The 26,368-nt window shown below is 37.0% G+C and overlaps 1 protein-coding gene across 1 annotated transcript in view; it reads left to right on the top strand.

Annotated features, from left to right (window-relative positions):
- Window positions 1-26,368, top strand: part of ADAM28 (ADAM metallopeptidase domain 28) — a 116,002-nt gene that overhangs the window by 36,503 nt on the left and 53,131 nt on the right. Inside the window, exons 8-10 of the mRNA XM_006884912.1 lie at window positions 1,560-1,631; window positions 12,460-12,629; window positions 21,166-21,250. Coding sequence (XP_006884974.1) covers window positions 1,560-1,631; window positions 12,460-12,629; window positions 21,166-21,250 — 327 coding nt within the window. The remainder of the gene's footprint in view (window positions 1-1,559; window positions 1,632-12,459; window positions 12,630-21,165; window positions 21,251-26,368) is intronic.

A 26,368-nucleotide genomic window follows, 5' to 3' on the forward strand; every position in this document is an offset into this window, starting at 1 on the left:
ACAAAGACCAAGACTTTGAGGAAGAAGTTTTACAAAAAAATGTAATGCAACCTTGGGAACAGGATATGAAAAAATCCTTTCCACTTAAGCAGTGTGTGAGAGTTCAAATGATAACATGTGTAATAAGATAGGAAGGAGTGAGTAGGAAAATACATTTAGAACTTAAGAGTTGTAATTGTCTTTGATGATGGAACCAAGCTCCCTGCATAGATGAGCCCTGTAGTTTAAGGAATACTGGGGCCCTCTGAGCAATTAATTGAAACTGTGTTATGGTAATGGTGAAGTAGTAATCTGTTAATTGAAAGGGCAGTAATTCAAAGCCACCAGTTGCTCCACAAGTGAAATGTTGTTCTATGCCATTGAATCAGAACCAGCTCTTAAATGGCATTCAGGAGGGTCTTCAAAGGCTATGAATTTCTATGGAGGAGTCTGTCCATCTTTCTCCTGCAGAGCTGCTGCTGGATCCAAACCACATGCCTTTGGGTTGGCAGTACACTCCTGACTATTACCACCAGAGCTCCCTCAACAAATAAAAACAGCTGGTGATCCACCCTGTAAAGACTGCATCTGGGAAACTAAGCAGAAGTTCTACCCTGCGTTGTAGCATCGCCATAAGGGGAAACACACTTGGCAGCACACAGCATGAACACAAACATAATTACAAAGCCCACTGAACCCACTGCCTTTTAGTCAATCCCGACTCATAGCAATCCCCCATTAGGTCTTCAAGGATGTCAACCTTTCCAAGAGGAGACATTGTGGTACATTCATATGATGGAATACTATGCAGCACACAGGAGAATATCCTCCTGTACCAGTCAGATCTGATTTGACGGTACAAGCACACAAAATAAAAAAAAAATTAAAAAAAAAATTACTATCTAATTTGGGAGAGACTGGAGAGCATTATGCTGAATGAAGTAACTCAGTCCCATAAGGACAAGTAGAACGTCTACAAAGATCCAAGGCAGGGAGGGGAGTAGAAGGGTGAAGATGGGTGGGGGAAGGAGAGCACTTAATTATAGGGTCCCACAATTTAATGGGTGGAGTGAAGGGTGGATAAATGAAAGGGGAAAGATACAATATGGGAAACAATGTATACAATCTTTGTAAGTAAACCAGTACAAAATAACAGTTTCATTAAAAATAATTCCTTGCATTGATTCTGTCCAGTTTAAGCAACAATAGCATATAACTCGAACTATATTTGGGGATACTTTTTTGAGGTTTACATTGAGCTAGTACTGAAGCACTTCTAAGTCCAAAGTAGGGGAGCTCTGGTGGCCTAGTCCACTGGGAGTTAAGTAGCTAACTTAAAGGTCTCAACTCTTTAGCAGTTTGAATTTTGGGTCAGCTATGAATGTTTGTTTGTTTTTAAGCCCAAAGTGGTTTTATATGTCTAGAACAATAAGAAAGTAATTGATTTCTAATTTACTATTATTAATGTTTCTATTTAATCATTAATTATTACAAAAGATTAATAAATGCTGAAGTTGCCTTTTAAGCTTTCTTGTCAATTTCTATCAATACTTACATTTTATCTTGATTGTTTTTTACAGTTTAAAAAGTATAATGAAAATCCTGAGGAAATAAGAAAGAGAGTATTTGATATGGTCAATTATGTCAACATGGTATGATATAATTTATTCAATATAATTTTAAAAATTTTATTTGCTATTGGTATTTTTAAAAAATAACAAAACTAAACACCAACTAAAATTTTTAAATGTACAAAGCAGTGATATTTATAACTTCTTTGAATTGTACAATCATTCTCACCTACCCTTTTAAGGTTTCCATCTGTTTTTTGGTTTTTTTGTTTTTGTTTGTTTTTTCAGTTGTTGTAGCCAGTTTGATCCCATATAGATAGACTGTGAAAAAGCATAGTACACAAGGCAGAAATTATTTAGTAATTAGTCTAAATATTTGTTTGGCTTTCAGAAAGCTTTAATAATATTTTTGGTTCAAGTTTTAAAATTGTCTTAGATCATTAGTTTTGAGAGCTCATTTAGCCTCCAAGGTTCTAAAAAGTCTAGATTCCACAGAATTGTAAAACGTGTTCTGAAGTTCTCCCCTTTTAATCAAGATTATTCTATAGAATTTCTCACGAAAAATGTTTATTTATCTATCCAATTCTGATCTCATGGCAGAAGAGGCAGTTGCTTCTAGAAACTATTAGCCATCCATGTCATGTTTGCATAAAAAATTCCTATACATTGTGTTTCCTTTATATACATTGTATTGCATACATTCCTCTATTTACATTGTGTTTCATGTGATTATTCCCATACATTGCTGTTGCTGCTGTTGTTATGTGCCTTTGAGTCGCTTGCGACTCATAGCGACCCTATGTACAACAGCCCTAAACTCTGCTCTGTCTTGTGCCAATCTCACTGTCTTCGAGACACCCACTCCGATTACCCCAGTCTGAGTCAATCCACCTCATAGAGGGTCTTCCCTTCCTGCGCTGTCCCTCCACACTCCCAGGCATGATGTCCTTTTCCAAGTTCCTCCTTGCAACATGTCCAAAGTATGTCAGATGTTATGCTTTATAAAATTACTCACCATTGATCCACGTCCACCATTACCTCACCTTTTCAGTCCCCACTGAATCTTTCCTAATTCCTTTAACCCCTTTCCTCTCTGCTCACCATTCTGTGACCATGTGATTTCCCCCTTCCCCATTCTCAACCTCCCCTCCTCCTCCTCTTCCACTTTTGGACTTTTGAACATGTTTTATGCATAATCCTTCTATTTTTACAATAATTGTTTTATGCAATATTTATCCTTATGAGACTTAATTCACTCAACATAATGCTCCCATTTTATATAGTATTTTTAAAAATCATTGCTACAAAGTATTTCATGAGTGCCACATAGTATTTTATTGTGTAACATACTATACTTTCTCAATCCATTTATTTGTTGATGGACATTTCGGTGTTTCCATTTTCTTTTTATTTTTAATAACACTGCTATGAACATCAGTGTATAAATGTCCATTTATATTTCTGTTCTATTTTCCTCAGGATATATTCCTAGTAATGGAATAGCTGGGTCATATAGAATCTCTATTTTCAGCTTTTTGAGGAAATGCCAAACTTCCTTCCAGAGTAGTTGTGCCATTTTACAATCTCATTAATAGTGTATGAAAGTTCCAATCTCTACACATCCTTCCCACATTTATTGCTTGCTGTCCTATTAAACTTTCCCACTACTACTCAGGAGAGATGATATCTCATTGTGGTTTTAATTTGAATCTCTCTTATTGACAGTGAGACAACCGTCATCATGCAGTGATATAGAAGCAAGAATAGAAATGTTGTTGTTGTTGTATACCATTGAGTCAGGACTGACCCACAGCTGACCCTCTGGTGAGTGTTAAGAGGCAGGTTATAATACTGGAGGAGACTGCCCATCCTTCTCCCACAAAGCAGCTAGTAGATTTGAACCACAAGCCTTCAGGACTGCAGCACAGCTACTTACCAAACCAATTCATTGAGATATCGCATGAAACCAAAACCATAATCTTCAAAATGCCCTAAGGAATTTAGTTATACATAGGCAGCCTTAGTAAATATTATTTTAGTAAATATAACTTTGAACTATCTTCTAGGAAGTTTCATTGAGTTTTTCTATTAATGTTAATGAAGCAGAGGAGGAAATCTAGATTTCTGTGATGTTCTCCTGAGTGGTTATCACAACCTTTTCTACTTTGTGAATATTAATATTGCATGATAGAGAACTTTCTTACCCACTTTTAAATCAATACTCTTAGATCTTTTGAGACTAAAATCTGGGTTTTCTTTGTTTATTTTTTATTGTGATTCTCTTTTTTCCTAAGTATTGGGGTGTGTGTATGGGGGGGAATAAAAAAATAAATCTTAATAAAAAGTTGATAGAAAGAAGCAAAATGGGAAAAAAAGGCAAAATCAAAACCCAACAAACCAAAACATCCACCAAACAAAAAACCAACAACCGAACAAAATATACCCTAGTTTGGAATCATAGACTCTTTACTATAATACTAATGATTTCATTTACCACTCAATATAAATGTGAGAAAATTATCACTAAGTTTAAATTATAGCTAAATAATTCTATCCTGAGAAGCAAAGTAACTTGTCTAGGATCTCTCCAATTTTAAAACCCAATTGTATTGTAAAGTGTTATCTAATTGTCAAAATCTTTATGAAAGGATTACTATATGCTGTCTAGTTCTGATAGTCTATAGGGAATTGTGGTGCTTATCCAGATAGTCTATAAGGAGTTGTGGTGCTTACCCAAAGACTGAGCCTCTCTGTTGATTTGCATCTACCAGGCACTATAAGGGAGAAAGATCAGCAATCTTCTGTGCAATTTGTAATCTCAGCAATCAAAAGGAGAGTCAGGTATAACTCAGTTCTGACTCAATTGCAATAAATGAGTGTTATCCCCTCTAAAAAATATAGTTAGGGTTTTTTATTTGTTGAACGTATAATTGATATGCTTGTTTACTAGTTAAATTATTTTATAGTATCCTACAAATTGGCTAAAAATATAAAGAAAATGAGGATGGCTTTAATGTTATAATTTTTTCCTATCACCACAAAGATTATATACAATCTTTTAAACTCTAAGAATTGGTCTTATTTGATAGGTACCTATTTTGTGCCAATTACTTGTCTAGTTATGAGGATAAAGTGGGAGAAAATTTGCAAATATGTCAAGTTTCAAGGAGTTTACATTCTAGTTCAAGGACAAAAATATAAATAAACAGATAATAAATATTATGCCAGATAAGAATAAGTTGTTGTTGTTGTTGTTGTTGTTGTTAAGTGCCATCGAGTTGTAGGTGACCCATAGTGACTCTATGAACAAAAGTCATGGACATTTGTGCAACTTTCATCCTTTCTCCAGGTTCATAGTGTTTCCGGAGGCAAGCTATTTTGGAAGTGGATGCCAGTCTTGCTTCCAAATAATAAGTAGCATAACGAAAAAAAAGTGATGAAAGACTGTAAAAATTTATTCATCATGGATGTAAAGTTAGATAAGAAAGAGCTCTCTAATAAGGAGAATTTCTGCTGACCTAAAGGGCAAGCTTCTCTGTCGAATTGCAGCATCAAGCTTACAGAATGTAATTGAAATATCAGATAAAGAGAGCAAGAGAATATATAGCTACAAACAGTGCATGGCAGCCATCTTCAATATCTTTCCATGGAACTTAAGAACCTAGGAGGGAAATGTGACAGCAATAATAGTGGCACCCACACAGCTGAAAAGGTCCTATTTCTCCCTTGTCCCTGTGTCCACCCCATCCCACAATCCACCAGGTGAGAAACAGTGTGCTATTTATCCTCTTTCCCTTATCTTCTTTGCTCCAACCCTGATAAGATCCAGATCTAACTCAGCTCACACACAACCCATACCTTCCTGTTCCTAGAGCCAGAAGTTCCTAGAGCATTCTTCCCAGAGCTTGCTATCTGTACTACTTCTGGCCTATATTCAGTCTCCAGATTAAAGAAGGCATCTCATCTGACTGGGAGACACACAATCTTGGACTTGCACAGACATCATCTTCAGCTAGGCAGAGTTGCCTACTTCTCTGAAGTCCACAGAAATTCTGACCAATGCTGAGGGTCCTACCTCTTGTCCCACCGTCAACACACAGTTCCCCTAGCAGCATGTTTGCTTTATTAGATATATATACTTGCTTGTTTTATGATTTGTGCATATGGTTGCTATGTGTCATGATTGACTCAACAGCATATAACAACAAATACATGCACTTCACTTTAAGGAATACACAGGAATCAAACTGACTAGATTTATGAAAGTAATCATTGGAGAAGCTCATCACCAGCAGTCAAAACCAGACCAGGTTACTGACTGTAGAACAGACCATCAACCACTTACATGCAAGCTCAAATTGAAGCTGAAGAAAATGAAAGTAGTCAACAAAAATAAAAACACAACCTTTAATCTATCCTACCTGAATTTAAAAACTATCTCATAGGTAGGTTTGAGCCATTGAAAACAAATGATCAAAGATAAGATCAGTTGTGGAATGATATAAAAAATATCCTTAAAGAAAGCAAAAGATCATTATAAGGTCAGGGAAGAAAGAAAAGTTTAAACTGAATCTCAGTAGAGACACTGAAAATTGCACTAGAGTATTGCGAAGCCAAGCAAAGGGAAAAAATGATGGAGTAAGAATTGAGTAGAAGATATCAAATGGCACCTGGAGAAAACAAAATAAAGTTTATAAGGAAATGTGTAAAGAGCTAGATTTGGGGGTGGGGGGAAGGAAATAACTCACTCGACATTTCTCAAACTGAAAAAAACTGAGAAACAAACTGTGGAAGATTCTGTGGACAAAATTTTGAATAATTCAGAAAGAATAGACAAAATAACTGTTCCATATGAATTGATCAACATAGAATCATTTGACAAAGCATCATATGATCAAAATCCAATAGTAAGGAAGATGTTCAAGTTGAAGTGAAAGCACTGGCAAAAGATAAGGCTCCAAGAATTTATGGTGTACCAATTACCATGATTCAGCAAACAGGTGCAACTCTCAACCTGCTCATTATTCTATGGCAAAGAATTTGGGAGACAGCTGCTTACCAAGTGACTGGAAGAGATCCATTTATGTTCCTATCTCCAACACAATGTAAAAATTATTGAACAATGTCATTAATAGCACATGTAAATAATACCTTTCTGTAGATTATTCACAACAATTAGAACATTATCTTGACAATTAACTTTCAGAAATTCAAATTAGATTCAGAAGAAGCCATCGCCCAAGGGATATTATTATTAATGTCAGGTGATCTTGGTTGAAAGCAGAGAATAACAGAAGGATGTTTATTTGGGTTTTATTTATCATACAAAGCCATTTAGATGTGTTATCATTACAAATTGTGTTTAACACTGAGCAGAATGAGAATCCTGGAAGATTTAACAGTGTTCATGTGCAACCCATATGTAGACTAAGAGATTGTTGTTCAAACAGAGCAAGGGAGAACTGCACTGTTTTTTAAAACCAGGAAAAGATGTGTCATATCTGTTCTTGTTCAATCTGTGATTTTATACAATCATCTGAGAATCTAGACTATATGAAGAAGAATGTGGCATCAGGATCAGAAGATGACTGACTCGTTAACCACCTGTGTTTTGCAGGTAACACAACCTTGCTTGCTGAAAGTGAAAAGGACTAAATACTTTCTGCAGAAGATCAGGCACTACACTCTTCAAAATAGACTACATTTCAATGTCAAGAAAACAAAACTCTTAACAAATGAACCAATAGGCAAAATCATGATAGATGGAAAATTATTGAAGTTATGAACCATTTACTTGAACCCACATTCAACATCCTTGGTAATAGCAGTTAAGAAATCAAAAGATTATAAAACAAAACAAAAGATAGGTTGCATTGGGAATATCTCTCAAAGACCTTGCTAAAGTGCTAAAACAGGATGTCAGCTTAAAGACTTGGGTGGGTCTGATCCAAAGTATGGTCTTTCAATTACTTCCTATGCATTTGAAAGTTGGACAATGACTAAAGATCTAAAGATGACTTAAAAGGAATAGATGTCTTTAAATTGTGTTTGAAAAGAGTACTGAATATCCCACATACTGCCAAAAGAACAAATGATAAATATATCTTGGAGAAAGTGCAACCAGGATGTTCCTTATAGGCACAAATAATGTCATTTTGTCTTACATATTCTGGGCATGTTGTTAGAAGCTGGTCTTGGGTGGGGGTGTAGGGGGGCTGGAGCCCATCATATTAGGAAAGGCGGGGATTATTAAAATAGAGAAAGACCCTCAACAAGATATTTGGCACAGCAGCTGTAACAATGGGCTTAAAAATATATCAGAGATGATGAGGATGACACAGGCTAAGTCAAGGTTCAAAGCTGTTGTTTATAGCATAGCTTTAAGACATTGCAGACTTGATGGCACCAAACACCAATAGCAAACAGGTACATGTGGCAGAAGTGAAGTGAAATGACGTGGGGCTGGGAGGAGGCATGTAAGAGATGGTGGTGGCTAGATGAGAAGACCTTTGTGATTGTGTTTAAGAGTTTTGACAATTATTTTATGTTAGATAGAAAAACAACAGAGAGAGAAAGGAGAAGAAGCAGCTGATCCCAAGAAATGAACAGGCTTTTATTAAGTAGACCTGAGAGGGAGTCCAAGTGAACTCACACAGAGAAGATCAGAATGGCATGTAGGCAGACAAAGGCAGTTTTCTTTTATAGTGTCTGTTAGGATATTGAGAGGGAATGGTAGTTTGCTCGGGAAGGTGAAGGTAGAAGTCTTATCAGATATAATCAGGCCCAGGAAAATTGGGGGTTGGAGGGCCTTATCAGGATATAATCAAGTCTCATAAAGATATGGTCAGGTCTGGGGCTAAGTGCTTGAGGTGTGCTGGGAACTTTAACATTCTGCATTTAAGGTCTAGACCTGGCAAGGCCTGGAGTAGGTTTTATAAAACTAGGTTAATGTTCATAAAAGTTTGCTTTGACCATTAAACTGAAAAGGGACTGAAAAAAAACTAAGACAGAATCAGCAAAACTAGGAGAATAGTTCATAATTCAAGGCAAGAAATGGCTTGGGCAAAAGCAGTAGTAATGAAGTTGGTGATAATGAGCTCTGAACAGAGTCAGCAGGGTTTATAGATGGAAGTGGAGAAATAAGAGGAATAAAAAAAATATACCAAGCATTCTAGTCTGAGCAATTTGAAGAAGGAGGAAGAACATCTTCCAATCACTACCAAGGACGAAGGTTATGGTTTCTGTTTTAGATACACTAAATTTGATACAATTTTTATAAACATCCTAGTAGAAATGATATACAAAATTGGGCAAGTTATAGAAATAAATAATAAATTAATAAGGGGATAATAAACTAAATTCTACCTATTGCCTTTGGAAAAAAATTACTTAAACATTGTCACTTTGCTCACTTACAAACTTACTGCTGTGAAACTGATTCCAACTCATAGGTCATAGCAACATTACATGCAATTTACCATTTTTTAAAAGGAAGAGACTATTAGCCTTCTCCCTCATGAATACAAACCACTGCGGACACCCCATCTTTTTGGGTTATCAGTACAACTCACTACAGGTTATACTACCAGATCTCCATTATATAAACACAGCCACGCCTATTTGCTTCTATATTGATTGTCTATGGCAAGTTTTCCACCACAGTGATAGAGTTGAGTAGCTATGACAAGGATTATATATTCTTCAAAGTTTATCTGGCCCTAAACAAAAAAGGTTTTCAAATTCCTAGTTCAGGTTAAAGAAAGTTGGAGTATTTATTTGATTACAAGTGATAGCAAGAATCTAAAACAAACAAAAAATATGAAGGGATAGACTGTGTTTTAGAAGATGTTTGAAGAAAAAAATTTGTCAAATAATTGTTGCTGTTATAATGTTCCATCAAGTTGGAGACAATTCATAGCTTACACTCTACAGTGTTTTCATAGGCAATGAATTGCCTAAGAGGAGAGTGCCTATTTTTCTTCATTAGAAATGATAATGGATTCAAAACACTTGCTTTTAGGTTAGTAGTGCAATTCCTTACTGACTAGGCCACCAGAAGGAATGATAAATTATATTAAATGTTGCTAAAGACTGAAAATTGATCATTGGATTCAACAAAATAATGATTATTGGGCCCCTGACAAGTCTAGTTTTGTGGGGAAAAATTAAAACATGAATAAAAGCATGAATAGAGTGAATCCAAGAGGGAATGAGAAAACAATTTGGGATAGCAAATACAGAAAATTATTTTAACAAATTCTGTTGTTAAAGAAAGTAGAGTAATGAGGAAGTAGTATTAGTCAAATTTGTGTCTTCTAGGTTGCAACACCCCCATGATACATCTTCAAGGATATGAACATGTACAGCCAAGCACAATCAATAAGAGTGCATCTAAATTCCAAAATCAATCTCCATAATAGTCTATGTGTTTCCTACTGCCAAAGGGGCCCTTTAGAGTAGTGAGAGAAGATCTTCACCCTGAAACCCACAGCGTCCCTTTTCAGCAGGAAGTAGCTAAGAGAATACGCCGTACCCTTTTCCTTATGACTCAGGGTGAAGTCTCTCTCAGGGAGGAGTGATAGGGAATGGCAAAGGACACACTGACAAAGAAGATTAATCAGAACTGGCTTAGACAAGCACTGTGGCATTTGGACAAGAACAAACTGGGAGGAGGGTAGAGAGAATAGTGCAACAATGAATGAGTGGAAGCCCAAAATCTCTGTAAATATTTATGAAAATTAATAAAATATAGAAAAAAAAGAAGTATTGTTTCCCTAAAATGTGTCAAATTATACTTTTTTATGCTGATGGGAATGATTTGATGGAAGATTCTTTATAGACTGTGAAGAGAAGAGAGTTCATGGTTTAATGTGCTTGATAGGGGTGACACTTGGCACCCAAGTTGGTGTTGGGCTGGCAGGTGATCCATTCATGTGGTACAGAAAGGTGGATGAGGTGAGGATTGGAGCTTGTGGAAGTTCCCTTGTGATTAAGTCCAAACTCAGCCTATTTGGGGCCAGGATCATGTGGTGAAAATGAATATATAAAAGAAAATATAAGAATTTCAAAGAGAGAGGAGCAGATATGTTGTACTTTTCTCCAGTTGTGTTTAGACAGCCTTCAGCTGTTTTGGTAGAGGAGACTGTTAGGGGAAAATTTAGTTAAACTACATGTTGCATTTTTCAGAGGAGTGAAATAAATCAAGGTAAAAATAAGGATGCTATTTGGAGGATTAGAGTCTGTTCAGATTTTCACTTTTCTTTGAATGGTGAATACATCATTCTATACTTTGATCATTTCCCAAACTACCCCTTTTCAAAAATTAAGGCCCATTATAGTCTAATTTTACGAATCACCCTAAGCCATTCAAAAATGTCACAATCAAGAGAGGATAAAATTGAGGAATGAGACCTTCTAAAACATATCAAAAACATTTTCCAACAGAATACCTACTGACTGGGAAAAAACATTTGGGAATACAATTTTAGAGAAAGATCTCATATCAAAAGTTGACAGATATTTACAGGGCTTCCACAAGAAAAAGACCAATAATCCAATTACAAAATTGGGGGCGGGGACCCCATGAAAAGACTTTTCACAGAGGAAGAGATTCAGATGTCCAAAAGACACATGAAGAAACGCTCAAATCACAAACCACAAATCAAAACCAGAAGCAGGAGCAAAGTTGAACAGGGCAGCAAGAAATAAATATTGTACAGATTGTGGAGAGATAGGAACTCATACACTGATGGTGGGATTGTAAAATGATACAACCACTCTGGAAAGTAGTTTGGAATTTCCTCAAAAAAGCTGAACATAGAAATTACATATGACCCAGCTATCCCATTCCTTGGAATATGCCCTGAGAAAATGAGAACTGGGACACAATTGGAGATTGGTACACCAATGTGCATAGCAGCATTATTCACCATAAAAAAAGAACACAAAAACAGCCAAAGTGTCCAACCTCAATGAATGGATTGAGAAATTGTGATACATTCATACAAATGAATACTACGCAGCAAGCAAAAGCAATGATTTTATAAATTACTACCTAACTAGGGAGGGACTAGAGAGCATTATATTAAGTAAACTAACTTAGTCCCATAAGGATAAATACAAGACCATTATTGTAGAAATAGAAAGATCACTAGTAAAATATGTGTGAGGATCCAAGAGGAGGAGGGTATAAGCAGAGGAGTGAGGATGGGTAGGAGGTGATAATCATAGAGGTGTACAATTTGATGGGTAGAGGTAGAAGTGGGTAAAGGAAATGGGAAAGATCCAACATGAAAAACAACATATACAAACTTTGTAAGCAAACCAGTATAAAATTAAAAAAAATTATTTAAGAAAAAAGTTTCTTAATCACAAGCATAACTATCACTTTTTATTTCTGAAGTTTGTCCCCTTTTTTTGCAGATTCTGTTTAAGAATTACTTATTCACATATCATACTCTGCTTCATAGATGTGAGACATTTTAACGCAGTGAGCAATGCTTCTAATGTCAAAAACTGGAACTGAGCCAACTGAGTTAATTCTGAAATATAAGTCCTTAAGAACATTCAAAATCAGGAGTAATTATACTTCAAAGAAACCATAGTTGTGAGTTATTAAAATAAAATTATTATTTGAGATGACAAGAACTTCATTTCAATGAGGTCTTTACTCCCCAAAAAAAGGAGCTTAAAGTAAAACCTCGAAGGGTATGTGCCCTACTTTAGAATAGGAGAGGTGAGACAGGATCTACAAATGAAAGACTGAAACTTTTGTTTTAGAAATATTCTTAGAGGAAAGGTACTTATGTTGTTTTAACAAATAAGCTTGAAAGTAAAAGCACAGTGGAAATGATAAAAAGACAATGTCATCATTATAAATTGTTCCTTTACCATTTGTCTCTCTGACCAGCTTTATAAAAAACTCAATACTCACGTGGCCTTAGTTGGCATGGAAATATGGACAGATGAAGATAAGATAAAGATAACCCCAAATGCAAGCTATACCTTGGAAAATTTTTCTAAATGGAGAGGGAATATCCTCCCAAGACGAAAGCGCCATGATATTGCTCAGTTAATCACGTATGTATAAATTTTCCATTTTTTCATAACATAGTGTTCATCATTGAAGGTGTCAGAGACTTGCTACAGAAAGTATCTTAGAATATAAAGTAAGAAGAAATTTGCTTACACACATATACACATAAAGGTTAAAAGTTTAAAAAGAATCCCACTAACTTGAATCTTTTGTTAAAAATGCCCTTACATTTTTTTGTTACTAACTAAAAAATATAAAATTTTGAAGAAGATATCTTTTTTAAAGAAGCTTATTAATTCACCAATAGTTAATACAAAGTGTGTCTGATTTTATTGAATGTATAGAAAGGAAAGACAAATTTCGATAGTAGCAAGAGAGGTTTAGACTCAATATTTAAAAACAAATCCTAGGCTTTGAACTCAAGTCAAGAGAAAAGTCTAGATGAGAACAAATAAAAATTAATACTATCTTCTAATCTCATATTTACATTACCATGGATTAAAGTGTATTACTCTCAATGTGTATTATATTCTAATATGTGTGGATTGAATCTTATTTAAAAACAATATTCTTCATTTTAATAAGAACTATCAGGGTCAGGTGGAAAAATTAATGATTTTCCAAGATCTTATAGCATAGGAAGCTTACTTAAATTCATTGTTATTGAATTGAAACCAACTTAGTGATGGTCAAGCAGGTTTTCAGGAGTCTACAAATTGCATGGAGGAGATTTCCTGTTTTTCTTCCTGCGGGTGAATTTAAACAGCAAGAAAGGTGTTGCCTTTAGGTTAGCAGCACAGCACCCTTTGAACTATACCACTAGAGAAGTTAGTAAATTAATGGAAGTTTTACTAGACAGGTTGCAGGTAGCAGAGTACTCATATACTATTGTTATTATGTGCCGTCGAGTAACCTGCAACCCACAGTGACCCTATGCACAGCAGCTCTGAACCCTTCCCTGTCCTGAGCCAATCTCACTAATTCTGACACACCAACCCTCATTTACCCCAGTCACTATATCAATCCATCTCATCTGAAGTCTTTCGCTCCTGCACTGTCCTTCCACCCTTCAAGGCATGATATTCTTCTCCAAGGACCCGTGTCTTCTTGCCATGTGCCCAAAGTATGTAAGATGAAGCTTCAAAATCCTAGCCTCCAAGGAGAATTTTGGTTTCATCCTCTTTAAGATTATACCTATTTATTTTCTTGGAAGTCAGTGTTCAAGACTACAATTTGAAAGCACAGCTTCTTCTTCTGCTGCTATTCTTAGTTGCTGTCCAACTCTCTGACACATAACAAATAATTGTGAAGACCATGGCCTGGATTAGGTACACCTTAGTCTTTAGACAGACATCGCTCCTTTCCAACACTCTGGAGAGGTCCCTGACAGCAATTTTTTCCAAGGCAATTTGTCTTTTGATTTCCTGACTGCTGGTATTAAGAATATTGTTTGTGGAAACAAGTAAGGTGTAATTGCTAACAACCTCAATCTCTTCACCATCTATCATGGTGTTGCCAATTGGCCCAGTGGTGAGTATCTTTGTCTTCTTCATTTTAAGCTTTAATCCATATTGAAGACTACAGTCTTTGACTTTCTGTAGCAAACACTCCATGTCTTCTTCAGTTCCAAGAAGCAAAGTTATGTTGTCTGCATAATGTAGGCTGTTGATGAGTCTACCTCCAATCCTGATACCACATTCCTCCTCATAAAGCCCTGCTTCCAAAATGATCTGTTCTGCATATAGATTGAAAAGGTATGAAGACAAGTTGCATCCCAGATGCACTCCCTTCCTATTTTGAACTATGCGGTGTTTCCCTGCTCTGTCTGGAGGGCAGCTTTCAGTTCCAAGTATAGATTTCACATAAGCACAATCCAGTGTTCTTGGATTCCCATTATCCTCAAGGTTAGCCACAATTTATTGTGATCCACACAGTAAAATGCCTTTGCATAGTGAATGACACAGAGAAAGACATTCATTCTTCTTGTACTCTGCTTTCTGCCAAGATCCATTTAAATTTACAATAATGTCCCTAGTGCCATGAACTTTTCTAAACCCAGCTTGTATTTCTGGCAGTTCTCTATAAATATACTGTTCCAGTCATTTCTGGATAATCTTCAGCAGGGTTTTGCTAGTGTGTGATGTTAGTTATATTGTTCGATAATTTCCACACTCTGTCAGGTCACTTTTCTTTGGAATGGGAATAAATATGGATCTCTTCCAGTCAATTGGCCAAGTAGTTGTCCTCCAGATTTCCTGGAACAACTTGGTGAGCACATCCAGGGCAACACCTGTTTGTTGAAATATGTCAATTGGAGTTCCATCAGTTCCTGGGGCTTTATTATTTGCCAAGTCCTTCAGAGCTTCTTGAACTTCCTCCTTCATCACCATTGTCCCTTGATCATATGTTGTTCCTTGAAATTCTTCTGTGTCACCCATACTCCTGTCTTCTTTTAATGCTTTCTGAGCCATTCAATATTCTGCCCATAGCATCCTTAAGCATTGCAACTCGAATTTGTTCTTCAGTTCTTTCAGCTTAAAAACTGCTGAACAATTTGGTTCAAAATACAAAGAAAAAAATTAGAAAAGAGGAGAAATATATAAGTTAGTAATAATAGTTCAATAATTATAGATTTCCTGTAGGAGACATAACCAGATAATAAGTTATTATAGTATTTCTGTTTCACTCAGTGGCTGTTAAGTCAGAATTGACTCACAGCTAACAATTTCAGAAACTGTAAATCACATGGTAGGATCTCGTCTGTTTTCATTTCTTGGAATACATATTTTTGAGAGGAACACAAATCAATCTATGATAGTATCTACATGGGGACAGATTAAAATACTAATTAAAAAGATAATATGATATTATGGTATTTGTGTTTCCATTTGTAAATTTGAGTGCTCTCATTTACCATTTAAAGGATAAGCAATCTCTGCCTATGTAGTTTACTGCCTCTGAAAACCCACTAGAGAGTGAGCCATGGCTTGGTTCCAACTCAATGGCACAACTACAATCACAACCATTTACTAAGAAATTTGTTCAATTATTTTCTTTATTGTTAATAGAGACTTAGATCTAATCAGGTAAGAATGTCAGAACCTAAATACACGTTATCATCTAAATGGAAATGAAATAGAAAATTTCCAAATAATAGAGATATTTTGTTTCTCACAAATAAGTTAATAGTGATAATTGAAATTACACAGATTTGTAATTAAAAATATGTAAAAAATATACTTTTCAAAAGATAAATAAAGAATATAAATCATTAAAATATGAATAGTGCAAAATATAAGCTCAGAATAACAATCTGAAATTACAGGTTAAGTCGAGAGATAAAACTACAGAGAATGAAAAGTGAGTGTGAGCTCTCTAATTTCCTTCCTTGCTTGGTAGAGCCAGTAATATGTTTCATTTGTATGTAATGGAATTTAATAAAGAAGTTGCAGCACTGTCAAATATTTAAACAAACAAGAACCAGTATCTTGTGGGGATATTAAAAGAACAAAGTAAAGCACATGAAACCACTACAAATTATTGTTGTTGTTGTTGTTGTTATGTGCCGTCGAGTTGTTTGCGACTCATAGCGACCCTATGTACAACAGCCCTAAACCCTGCTCTATCCTGTGCCAATCGCATTGCCCCTGACACACCCATCCTGATTACCCCAGTCACTGAATCAATCCACCTCATAGAGGGTCTTCCCCTCCTGCGCTGTCCCTCTACTCTACCCAGCATGATATCCCTTTCTAAAGACCTGTCCAAAACATGTCCAAAGTATGTCAGGCGAAGCCCCAGAATCCTTGCCTCCAAGGAGCAGCCTGGTTTAACCCTCTCTAGGATGAATCTGTTTGTTTTCTTGGCAGTCAATGGTACATTCAATACTCTTCTCCAGCACCACAGCTCAAAGGCGTCAATTCTCCTATCCTCTCTAGTCATTGTCCAACTCTCTGATGCATAACAAGTGATTGCAAAAACCATGGCCTGTATCAGGCACACCTTAGTCTCCAGAGAGACACTGTTGCTCTTGAGTACTTTAGAGAGGTCCCTAACAGCAGACTTTCCCATAGCAATACGTTTTTTGATTTCCTAGCTGCTGGTACCATGAGTGTTGACTGTGGAGCCGAGCAAACTGAAGCTGTGAACAATCTCAATCTAGAAAAGAAAAATTAAAAAATAGCAAATAAAAATTATTAAGGTCTAGATTTATCATTTTCTTTTACTGCAGGTGATTGCCTTTAACGAACAAAAATATAAACTTCAGAGTGCTGGGTCTAGGGAAGATATTCTCTCACTCTGAAGATTTTGAATTATATTCCTTGTCCTCTCAGCATCTGTAGGCTCAGATTTCCTGGGATATCTCTTGAGTTTGGGCATTAATGTTTTACCTGAATTTATAATTTTTATCAAAAAGAATTCTGGGTCCAAAGGATATAATTCACTCCTGGCTCTTCTTTCTTGAGATATTGAGGTCTCCCAATTTTCTTGTTCCTCTCTCTGTAAATCTCTTGTAAGCCACACTTTAAGGAAGCTCTCCTTATATTAGATTAAGGCTGTGGATGGTCGTGCGTTCCATTCTAACCTCTTATATTGAGTTTAAGGATGGTCATGTTAAACTGCATCTTGAAGGATGATCACATTATTACATAACTGTCACATTACACTCTTATGCACAAAACACCAAAAATCATGGCCCAGCCAAGCAGACTCATTCAGTGGCTGTCAAGTCATAAATGACTCACAGTTGACTATTTCAGAGACTGTAAATAGCATGGTAGGATCCTGCCTGTTTTCCTTTCTTGGAATAAGTATTTCGAGAGGAACATAATCAATATATGAGAGTATCTTTGCAAGTAAATACAAATGGTCCAAATCCCTCTTCAGTAGAATATACATGTTAATATCAAAAGTCTTTAATAATACAAACACTTTAAGACTGGGCCTAAATCCCCAATCCCACTGATTTTAAACTAGTGCTAAACAACAACAATAAATGTAAATAAAAGTAAACATATATATACGTATGCTAAATAAATACAAATGATAACAAAGCATGTGTAGAAATGATATAAGAAAATAAGGTAGGGAAAAAACTCAGAACAAATAGCTTTTTCTTACATGAAGGACAAAATTAAGAATTAAAAGTAAAATAATAATTAGTAAAAAGTTGTTGTTGTTGTTGTTATGTGCCATCAAGTCACTTGTGATTCAAAGCAACCCTACGTACAAGAGACCTAAACACTGTTCTATCCTGTGCCAACCTCATGATCTCAAACAAACTCATTCCCACCACTCCACTCAGAATCAATCCATCTCATTGAGGGTCTTCCTTTCCTGCACCGTCCCGCCAACTCTCCCAACCAAGATGTCCCTCTCCAAGGACCACTCCCTCCTTGCAACATGCCCAAACTATGTCAGACAAAGCTTCAGAATCCTTGACTCCAGGGAACATTCTGGCTTCACTCTCTCCAGGACAAACCTGTTTGATCTCCTTGCCGTCCATGGTATATTCAACACTCTTGTCCAGCACCACAGCTCAAAAGGATCAAGACTCTTTCTATCATCCCTACTCACTGTCTTACTCTCCAATGCATAGCACATAATTGCTAAGACTATAACCTGGATCAGGTGCACCTTAGTCTCCAGCCTGATGTCGTTGCTCTTCAGTACTCATGAGAAGTCTCTCACAGCTTACTTTCCTGATGCAATTAATCTCTTGATTTCCTGGCTGCTGGTACCTAGAGTGTTGGCTGTGGAGCCAAGTAAACAAACTGTTAACTATCTCAATCTCTTCACCATCCATATTGATGCTACCAATTGCCCTAGTGGTGAGAATCTTTGTTTTCTTGATGTTGAACTTCAATCTGTATTGAAGGCTGCAGTCCCTGACCTTCTGTAGCAAGTGCTTCAGGTCCTCCTCAGTTTCAGCAAGCTGAGGTTGTGTCATCTGCATAATGCAGGTTGATGACTCTTCCACCAATCCTGATGCCACATTCCTCCTCGTACATCCCAGAAGCTCGCATGATCTGTTCTGCATACAGATTGAAAAGGTATGGAGACAAAATACAACCCTGACAGATGCCCTTTTTTATTTTGAACCATGTAGTATCTCCTTGCTGTTCTGACCAATGCCTCTTGGTCCAAGTATAGGTTTCACGTTAAGCACAATCAAATGTTCTGGGATTCCCATTCTTCTCAGAGTCAGCCGTAGCTTGTTATGATCCACACAGTCAAAAGCCTTTGCGTAGTCAATGAAGCACAGATAGACATTCTTCTGGTATTCTTTGCTTTCTGCCAAGATCCATCTAACATAAGCTGTAATATCCCTAGTACCACGACCTCTTTTAAATCCAGCCTACACATCGGTAGTTCTCTTTTGACATATTGTTCCCATCGTTTTTTAATACTTTTCAGCAGAATCTTGCTTGCATGTGATATTAATGATATTGTTCTATAATTTCCGCACTCTGTTGGGTCACCTTCCTTTGGAATGGAAACAAATATCTTTTTCAGTCAGTTGGCCAGCTGGCTGTTCTCCATATTTCTTGGCACGACTTAGTGAGCACATCCAGGGCAGGGTCTGTTTGTTGAAATATATCAATTGGTGTTTCATCAACTACTGGAGCCTTGTTTTTTGCCAGTTCCTTCAGAACAACTTGTACTTCCTTCTTCATCACCACAGGCTCTTTCTTACTCCGATGTTATTTCATGACATTGTTCTATGACAGCCAATTCCTTCTGATACAGTGACTCTGTGTACTCCTTCCATCTTCTTTTAATGCTTCCTGGATCATTTAACATTTTACCCAAAGTATCCTTAAGTATTGCCACCTGTGGCTTGAATTTGTTTTTCAACTCCTTCAGCTTAAGAAACACTGAGTGAGTTTGGCCCTTTTGATTTTCTGACTCCAGCTCTCTGCACATTTCATTATAGTATCTTGCTTTGTCGTCCCGTGCTGCCTTTTGCAAATTCAACTCCTTGATTTCTTGGTTTCTTCCATTAGCTTTGACTTCTCAGCGCTCTAATGCAATATTCAGAGTCTCATCTGACACCCATCTTGGTCTTTTCTTCTTCAGCCTTTGTAATATCTTTTGCATTCTTCATGGACGATTTTCTTGATATACTCCCAGAGTTCATTTGGTCTAGGCTCATTGGTGCTCAAGTCCTCAAACCTGTTCCTGAGATGGTATTGAAATTTAAGTGGGACAGAATTAACGTCAAATTTTAGTTCCCGTGGATTTGATTTAATTTTCTTCAACTTCAGCTTGAACTTGCATGTTAGTAGTTTGCGGTCTATCCCACAATCAGCACCTGGCCTGCTTTTCATAGCTGATACTGAGCTTCTCTAGTGAGTCTTTCCACAAATGTTATCAATTTGATTCCTATTCAAACCATCAGGTGAGATCCATGTTTCTTATAAAAAGGTATTTGCATTGAAACAAATGAGGGAGAGAACAGTTTAAAAGCGATATATGATTGGGTATTATGGTTATGACAAGAGTCCAGAATGAAGGTTGCATAGTGGAGTGTACTGCGGGGAGGGGGAGGAGATTGTATACCAATGAAGGAATTTTTCTTTTACCTTTCAAAGAGAAGAGTGAACTAGGGGCGAGGGGTCAGCAGGGAGAAAAATGCAACAATGAATGAACGGAATCCAAAATCTCTGTAAATGTTCATTAGAATAAATTAAAAAAAATTTTAAAGTATCATTCAAATAATAAAAAAAGTATTTGCAATGAATAAATCATTGAATGTGTAGAATTCTATCATTCTATCTCCAGCCTCATTTCTCTCAACGAGTCCATGTTTTCTAGCTACTGATCCTTCTTTCTTCCCTGTTCCCAACTTTTGTGTTCTAGTCACCCATTATTATCAATGAATCTTGATTGCCTGTTTGATCAATTTCTGACTGCAAAAGTTGGTAGAAATCTTCCATTTCCTCTTCTTTGGCTCTAGTTGTTGGTGCATTTATTTGAATGATAGTGGTATTCACTAGACCTCCTTGTATGAATACGGATATAGAAAATAAAAAGTAATTACAAGGTGCTTGGATTTCAGGTGATATGAGAACCGTTCTGCAGGGGAAAAAATGTTGTTGTTGTCGTTGTTATGTGTCGTCAAGTCACTTGAGACTCATAGCGACCCTATGTACAACAGCCCTAAACACTGCTCTATCCTGTGCCAATCGCACTGCCTCCGACACACCCATCCTGATTACCCCTGAATCAATCCACCTCATAGAGGGTCTTCCCCTCCTGCGCTGTGCCTCCACCCTCCCAAGCATAATTTCCCTCTCCAAGGACCGGTCCCTCCTTACAACATGTCCAAAATATCCCAGATGAAGCTTCAGAATCCTTGCCTTCAAGGAGCAGCCCGGTTTAACCCTCTCTAGGATGAACCTGTTTGTTTTCTTAGCAGTCCATGGTACACTCAAAATATCTTATGTAAATGGAAAAAAATTTGAGTGGTAAACCACTGTGTTTCTCTACTAATTGGACTCAGAGTCCTGGAAGAATTGTGTATAGAAAATATGGTTGGTTATAACTTACTATTATTCTTATTATCCTTTTTTGCAGGGCAACAGAACTTTCTGGGACAACTGTGGGCCTTGCTTTCATGTCTACAATGTGCTCTCCTTATCATTCTGTTGGCATTGTTCAGGTTTGTTTGTAGATGATTGTTGGTTCTATAATTTATAGTATTTATTTTCTTTAAAATAAGAATCTTATTGATTATGAATGAAATGTAGAAACAATAGACTCTCAATATTTAGAAACCAGATTCGTTAATATATACTTAGTGAAAAACAGACTTTAGTCTCATCAAGTTGCTTCTAACTTGTGGTAACTCTTCATCAAGTTTCTGACTGGAGATTTTCTATCTTACTCCCATGAAATAGTTCAAACTATAGACCTATTTGCTTATGAGCCTAACTCGTAATACTCTATGTCATCGGGCTCCATATGTACTTAACAATTACATTTGTATGCTAACACTTCACAAAGATTTTGGAAAAGGGAAAATATTACCCAACTTTAAAGAGTTGGTGAAGAGCTGACATGAACAGTAGACTTAAATCATTTTTGAAGGAAAGATATGGCTCATGCAGATTACCGAACACATTGGATGAGGAGGATGTATGAGCAAAAGAGTGAAGGTAGAGGAATACATTAGGTTTAGTATAAGAAGTCTGCCTTAATTTGGAGTGAAGGTAAAATTCTCCTAATCATGTGGAATGATAAATAAATGCACCTGGTTTCTGGTAGGCACATCAAAGAGTATTTTCCACACTGTGATTTTGGTAATAGGTAAAAAATCAGGAGAAACAAGAAAAAAAGAACTTCATTACTTCATCAAATACAATTGGGGAATTTAGCAGAAGGTATTATTGTTTTTAGGTACCATCAAGTTGAGTATGACTCATAGCGACCCTACGAACAACAGATCTGAACCCTCTTCTAGCCTGTGCCATCCTCACACTTCCTGACACAATAGAGCCTATTTTGGCAGGTACCTTGTCAATCCACCTGGTCAAGGGTCTTCCCCTCCTTTGCCAAATCTCCACCTTTCTAAGCATGATGTTCCTCTCCAAGGAATAACCTCTCCTAGCAACATGCCCAAAGTATGTGAGGCAAAACCTTACCATTCTTGCCTTCAAAGAGCACTCCAGCTGCACGCTCTCCAAGACATATTTGTTTGTTCTTTTAGCTGTCTATGGGATGTTCAGTGTTCTCCAACACCACAGCTCAAAGGCATAAATTCTTCTGTAGTCCTCGTTCATTGTCCAGCTCTCAAATGCATAGCAAGTAATCAGAAAGGCCATGACCTCAATCAGATGCACTTCAGTCCTCAAAATGACATGATAACTCCCCAATAATTTGAAAAGATCCTTAACTTCAGGTTTTCCCAGTGCAATGTGTCTCCTTATTTCCTAACTGCTGGTACCAAGGGTATTGATTGTGGATCCAAGTAAAATGAAGTTATTGACAGTTTTGATCTTTTCTACATTCATTATGCTATTGCTGATCTGATCTGTTCAATGGTAAGAACCTTTGTTTCCATGACATTGAGATGAAATACATACTGAAGTATGCATTCCTTGATCTTCTGCAATGAGTGTTTCAAGTCCTCCTCACTTTCAGCAAGCAAAACACAAGTTATTGATGAGTCTCCTTCTGATACTGATATCATATTCCTCTTCATAGAGTCCAGCTTTTTTAATAATTAACTCAGCATATAGAGTAAGTAGGCATAGAGAGAGAATACAACCTTGACACACTTCTTTCTTAATTTATAAAACATGCAGTGTTTTTCTGCTCTATTTGCGTAATAGCCTCTTGGTCCAAGTTAAGTTTCCGTAGGAGCACAATTAAGTGTTCTGAGACTCTCATTCTTCTCAGTGTCAGCCACAACTTGTCATAATCCACACAGATACCTTTATTGTTATTGTTATGTGCCATCAAGTTACCTGTAACTCATATTGACCTTATGTACGACAGCCCTAAACCATGCTCTATCCTGTGCTGATCTTATTGTTTCTGACACATCTATCCCCATTCACTACCCCACTTACTGAATCAATCCATCTCATCAAGGGTCTTCCTCTCCTGCCCTGTCCCTCCACCCTCCCAAGCATTACATCCTTCGCAAGGACTGGTTCCTCCTTGCAACATGTCCAAAGTTTGTCAGATGAAGCTTCAGAATCCTTACCTCCAAGGAGCAGCCTGGCTTCACCCTATCCAGGAAAAACCTGTTTGTTCTCTTAGCAGTTAATGGTATATTCAATACTCTTCTCCCACACCACAGCTTAAAGGCATAAATTCTCTTTATATCATCCCTAGTCATTGCCCAGTTCTCGGATGCATAGCAAGTAATGGCAAACATCATGCCTGTATCAGACACACCTCAGTCTCCCGACTGACAGTGTGGCTTTTCAGTACTTTAGAGAGGTCTCTAATCACAGACTTTCCCATTGCAATATGTCATTTTGTTTCCTGGTTGCTGGTGCTAATGAGTTTTGATTGTGGAGTCAAGCAAACTAAAGCTGTGAACAATCTCAATCTCTTCACCATCCATCCTGATGTTGCCAATTGGCCCAGTGTTGAAAATCTTTTTTTTCTTGATACTAAACCTCAATCCATACTGAAGACTGTAGTCTCTTATCTTCTGCACCAACCCTTCAGGTCCTCCTCGGTTTCTGCAAGCATGGTTGTGTCTGCATAACACAGATTGTTGATGAATCTTCCTCCTATCCTGATGCCACATATCTCCTCATAGAGCCCAGCCTCCCAAATAATCTGTTCTGCATAAAGATTGAAAAGGTAGGAAGATAGGGCACATCCCCGTCTACAGCATTCCCAATTGTGAACTATGTTTCTTTACTCTGTTCTGACGACTGCCTCCTGGTCCAACACAAATAGACATTCTTCTGATACTCGTTACTCTCAGCCAGGATCCATCTGATATCAGCAATGATATCTTTAGTGCCATAGCTTCTTCTAAATTTTGCTTGAATTTCTGGCAGTTCCTTATATATGTACTGTCCTAGAAATTTTTGAATTATCTTCAGCAAAATTTTGCTTGCATGTGATATTAACGATACTGTTCAAAAGTTTCCACGTTCAGTTGGATCACCTTTCTTGGGAATGGGAACAAATACAGACCTCCTCCAATCTGATGATCAGACTGCTGTCCTCCAAATTTCCTGGCATAGACTGGTGAGTGCATCCAAGTCTGCATCTCTTAATTGAAATAAGTCAATTGGTTTTCTGTTGATTTGTGGGGCCTTATTTTTTGCCAATGCCTGAAATGCAGCTTCTACCTCTTCCTTCATTACCATTGGCTCCTTTTCATATGGCACTTCCTGAAACTTTTCAGTGTCAATCAGTTATTTTCTTACAGTGATTTTGTGTATTCCCCTCCATCTTCTTTGACTACTTCCTGGGTCATTCAATATATTTGCATAGCATCTTTCAATATTGCAACAAAAGGCTTATATTTGTTTTTCAGTTCTCTCAGCTTGAGAAATGCAAAGTGATTTCTTCCATTTTTTTTCTCCAATTCCAACTCTCTGCACAATTCATTATAATATTTTTCTTTGTCCTCTCAAGCTGTCCTTTGAATTCTTCTATTCAGCTCTTTTTTTTTTTTTTTCTATTCAGCTCTTTTACTTCAATATGTTTTCCCTTTGTTTTGGCTTCTCACAATTGATTGTTAACAGCTTCAGTTTGCTTTGTTGTGCAATCAATACTTTTTTTTCAGCAGAAAGAAATCAAAAGACAAATTGAATTGGGAAAATAAGCTATCAAAGACCTGTCCAGAGTACTGAAGAGCAGAGATGTCATTCTAGAGACCAAGGTCTGCCTAATCCAAGCCATGGTCTTCAAAATCACTTGCTATGTTTCAAAGAGTTGAACAGTTACTAAGGATGATAGAAGAAGCATCAATGCTTTTAAGTTGTTAGGTTGGAGAAAAGTATTGAACATAAAACAAGAAAAAACAAGGTTTAGAGTTGTTGTGCATAGGGTCACTGTGAGTTGTACATGACTTGGCAGCATGTAAATATATATATACACATACACACACAATGTGTATATATATATACATACATACACACACATACACACACTATACATATGTACACATACAGACATGTATACATACATATATTAATATGCATACATATGTATATACATATATATTATTATTTTGTGCCATAAAGTTTCCTGAGACTCATAGCAACTCTATATACAATTGATCTGAAGCCTGCCTTGTCCTGAGCCAGTCTCATTGACTTTGACACACCTAAGCCCATTGCCCTAGTCACTATATCAATCCATCTCATCCAGGATCTTCCTCTTCTGCACTGTCCCTCCACCCTTCTGAGCATGTGTGCGAGTGTGTTTACACACACACATATAGGTTTGAGGGTTTGAACATTAATGAACAAATACCGGATAATCTCTGGGAAGATATTAAGAATATCTTCCATTAAGAATGCAAAAGGTCATTACAAAGATGCAGGAAGAAATAAAGACCAAAATGGATGTCAGAGGCAATGATTTTTAAGCTCCATCTCACACTTTGGGCATGTTGCCAGGAGGGACCAGTTCTTAGAGAAGGACATCATGCTTGGCAGGGGATGGAACAGTGCAAGGAAAGAAGACCCTGAATGAGACTGACTGACACAGTAACTGACATTCTGGGGTTAAGTGTGTCAGAGACAGTGAGATTGGCTGAGGATAGAGCAACATCCAGCGCTACTGTACTTCGGGTTGCTAGGTGACTCAGTGACACATGAAAACAACATGCCATTAAGAAGGCGACGCCTTCCTCCACATAAATCCTTGGGTATGTTTTCTATCTCTATAACTTAGTCTTATAAATAATGTCACATACATGGAAGCAAACAGCAGGTAGTTTTATGAATCTGGCATTTTCACTTAGCACCATGATTCAAGATTTTTTCATGTTATTGCATATGTCGATATGATCTCAGGTAATTTTTAGCAAGTTCAAAAAGAAAGCTTTTCGGGAAATTTGCTCATTTTATTTATATTGACACATATTTCTTAACGTTGTTGTTGTGTACTGTAGAATTAGAACCTACCTGTAGTTGACCCTCTGGTGGGTTTTCAGAGACAGTTAATTATGTGGGAAGAGATTGCCCATCCTTCTCCTGCAGAGCATCTGGTGGATTTGAATGAGCTGCTTTCGAGATTGCAGCACACTCTCTTACCATTAGACCACCAGAGTTCCATTTTTTAAGGTTTTTTTTTT

Source organism: Elephantulus edwardii, unplaced genomic scaffold (genome assembly GCF_000299155.1).
Source record: "Elephantulus edwardii isolate Elephantulus edwardi_28Jun2011 unplaced genomic scaffold, EleEdw1.0 scaffold00038, whole genome shotgun sequence".
In the NCBI taxonomy this organism is placed as follows: Eukaryota; Metazoa; Chordata; class Mammalia; order Macroscelidea; family Macroscelididae; genus Elephantulus; species Elephantulus edwardii.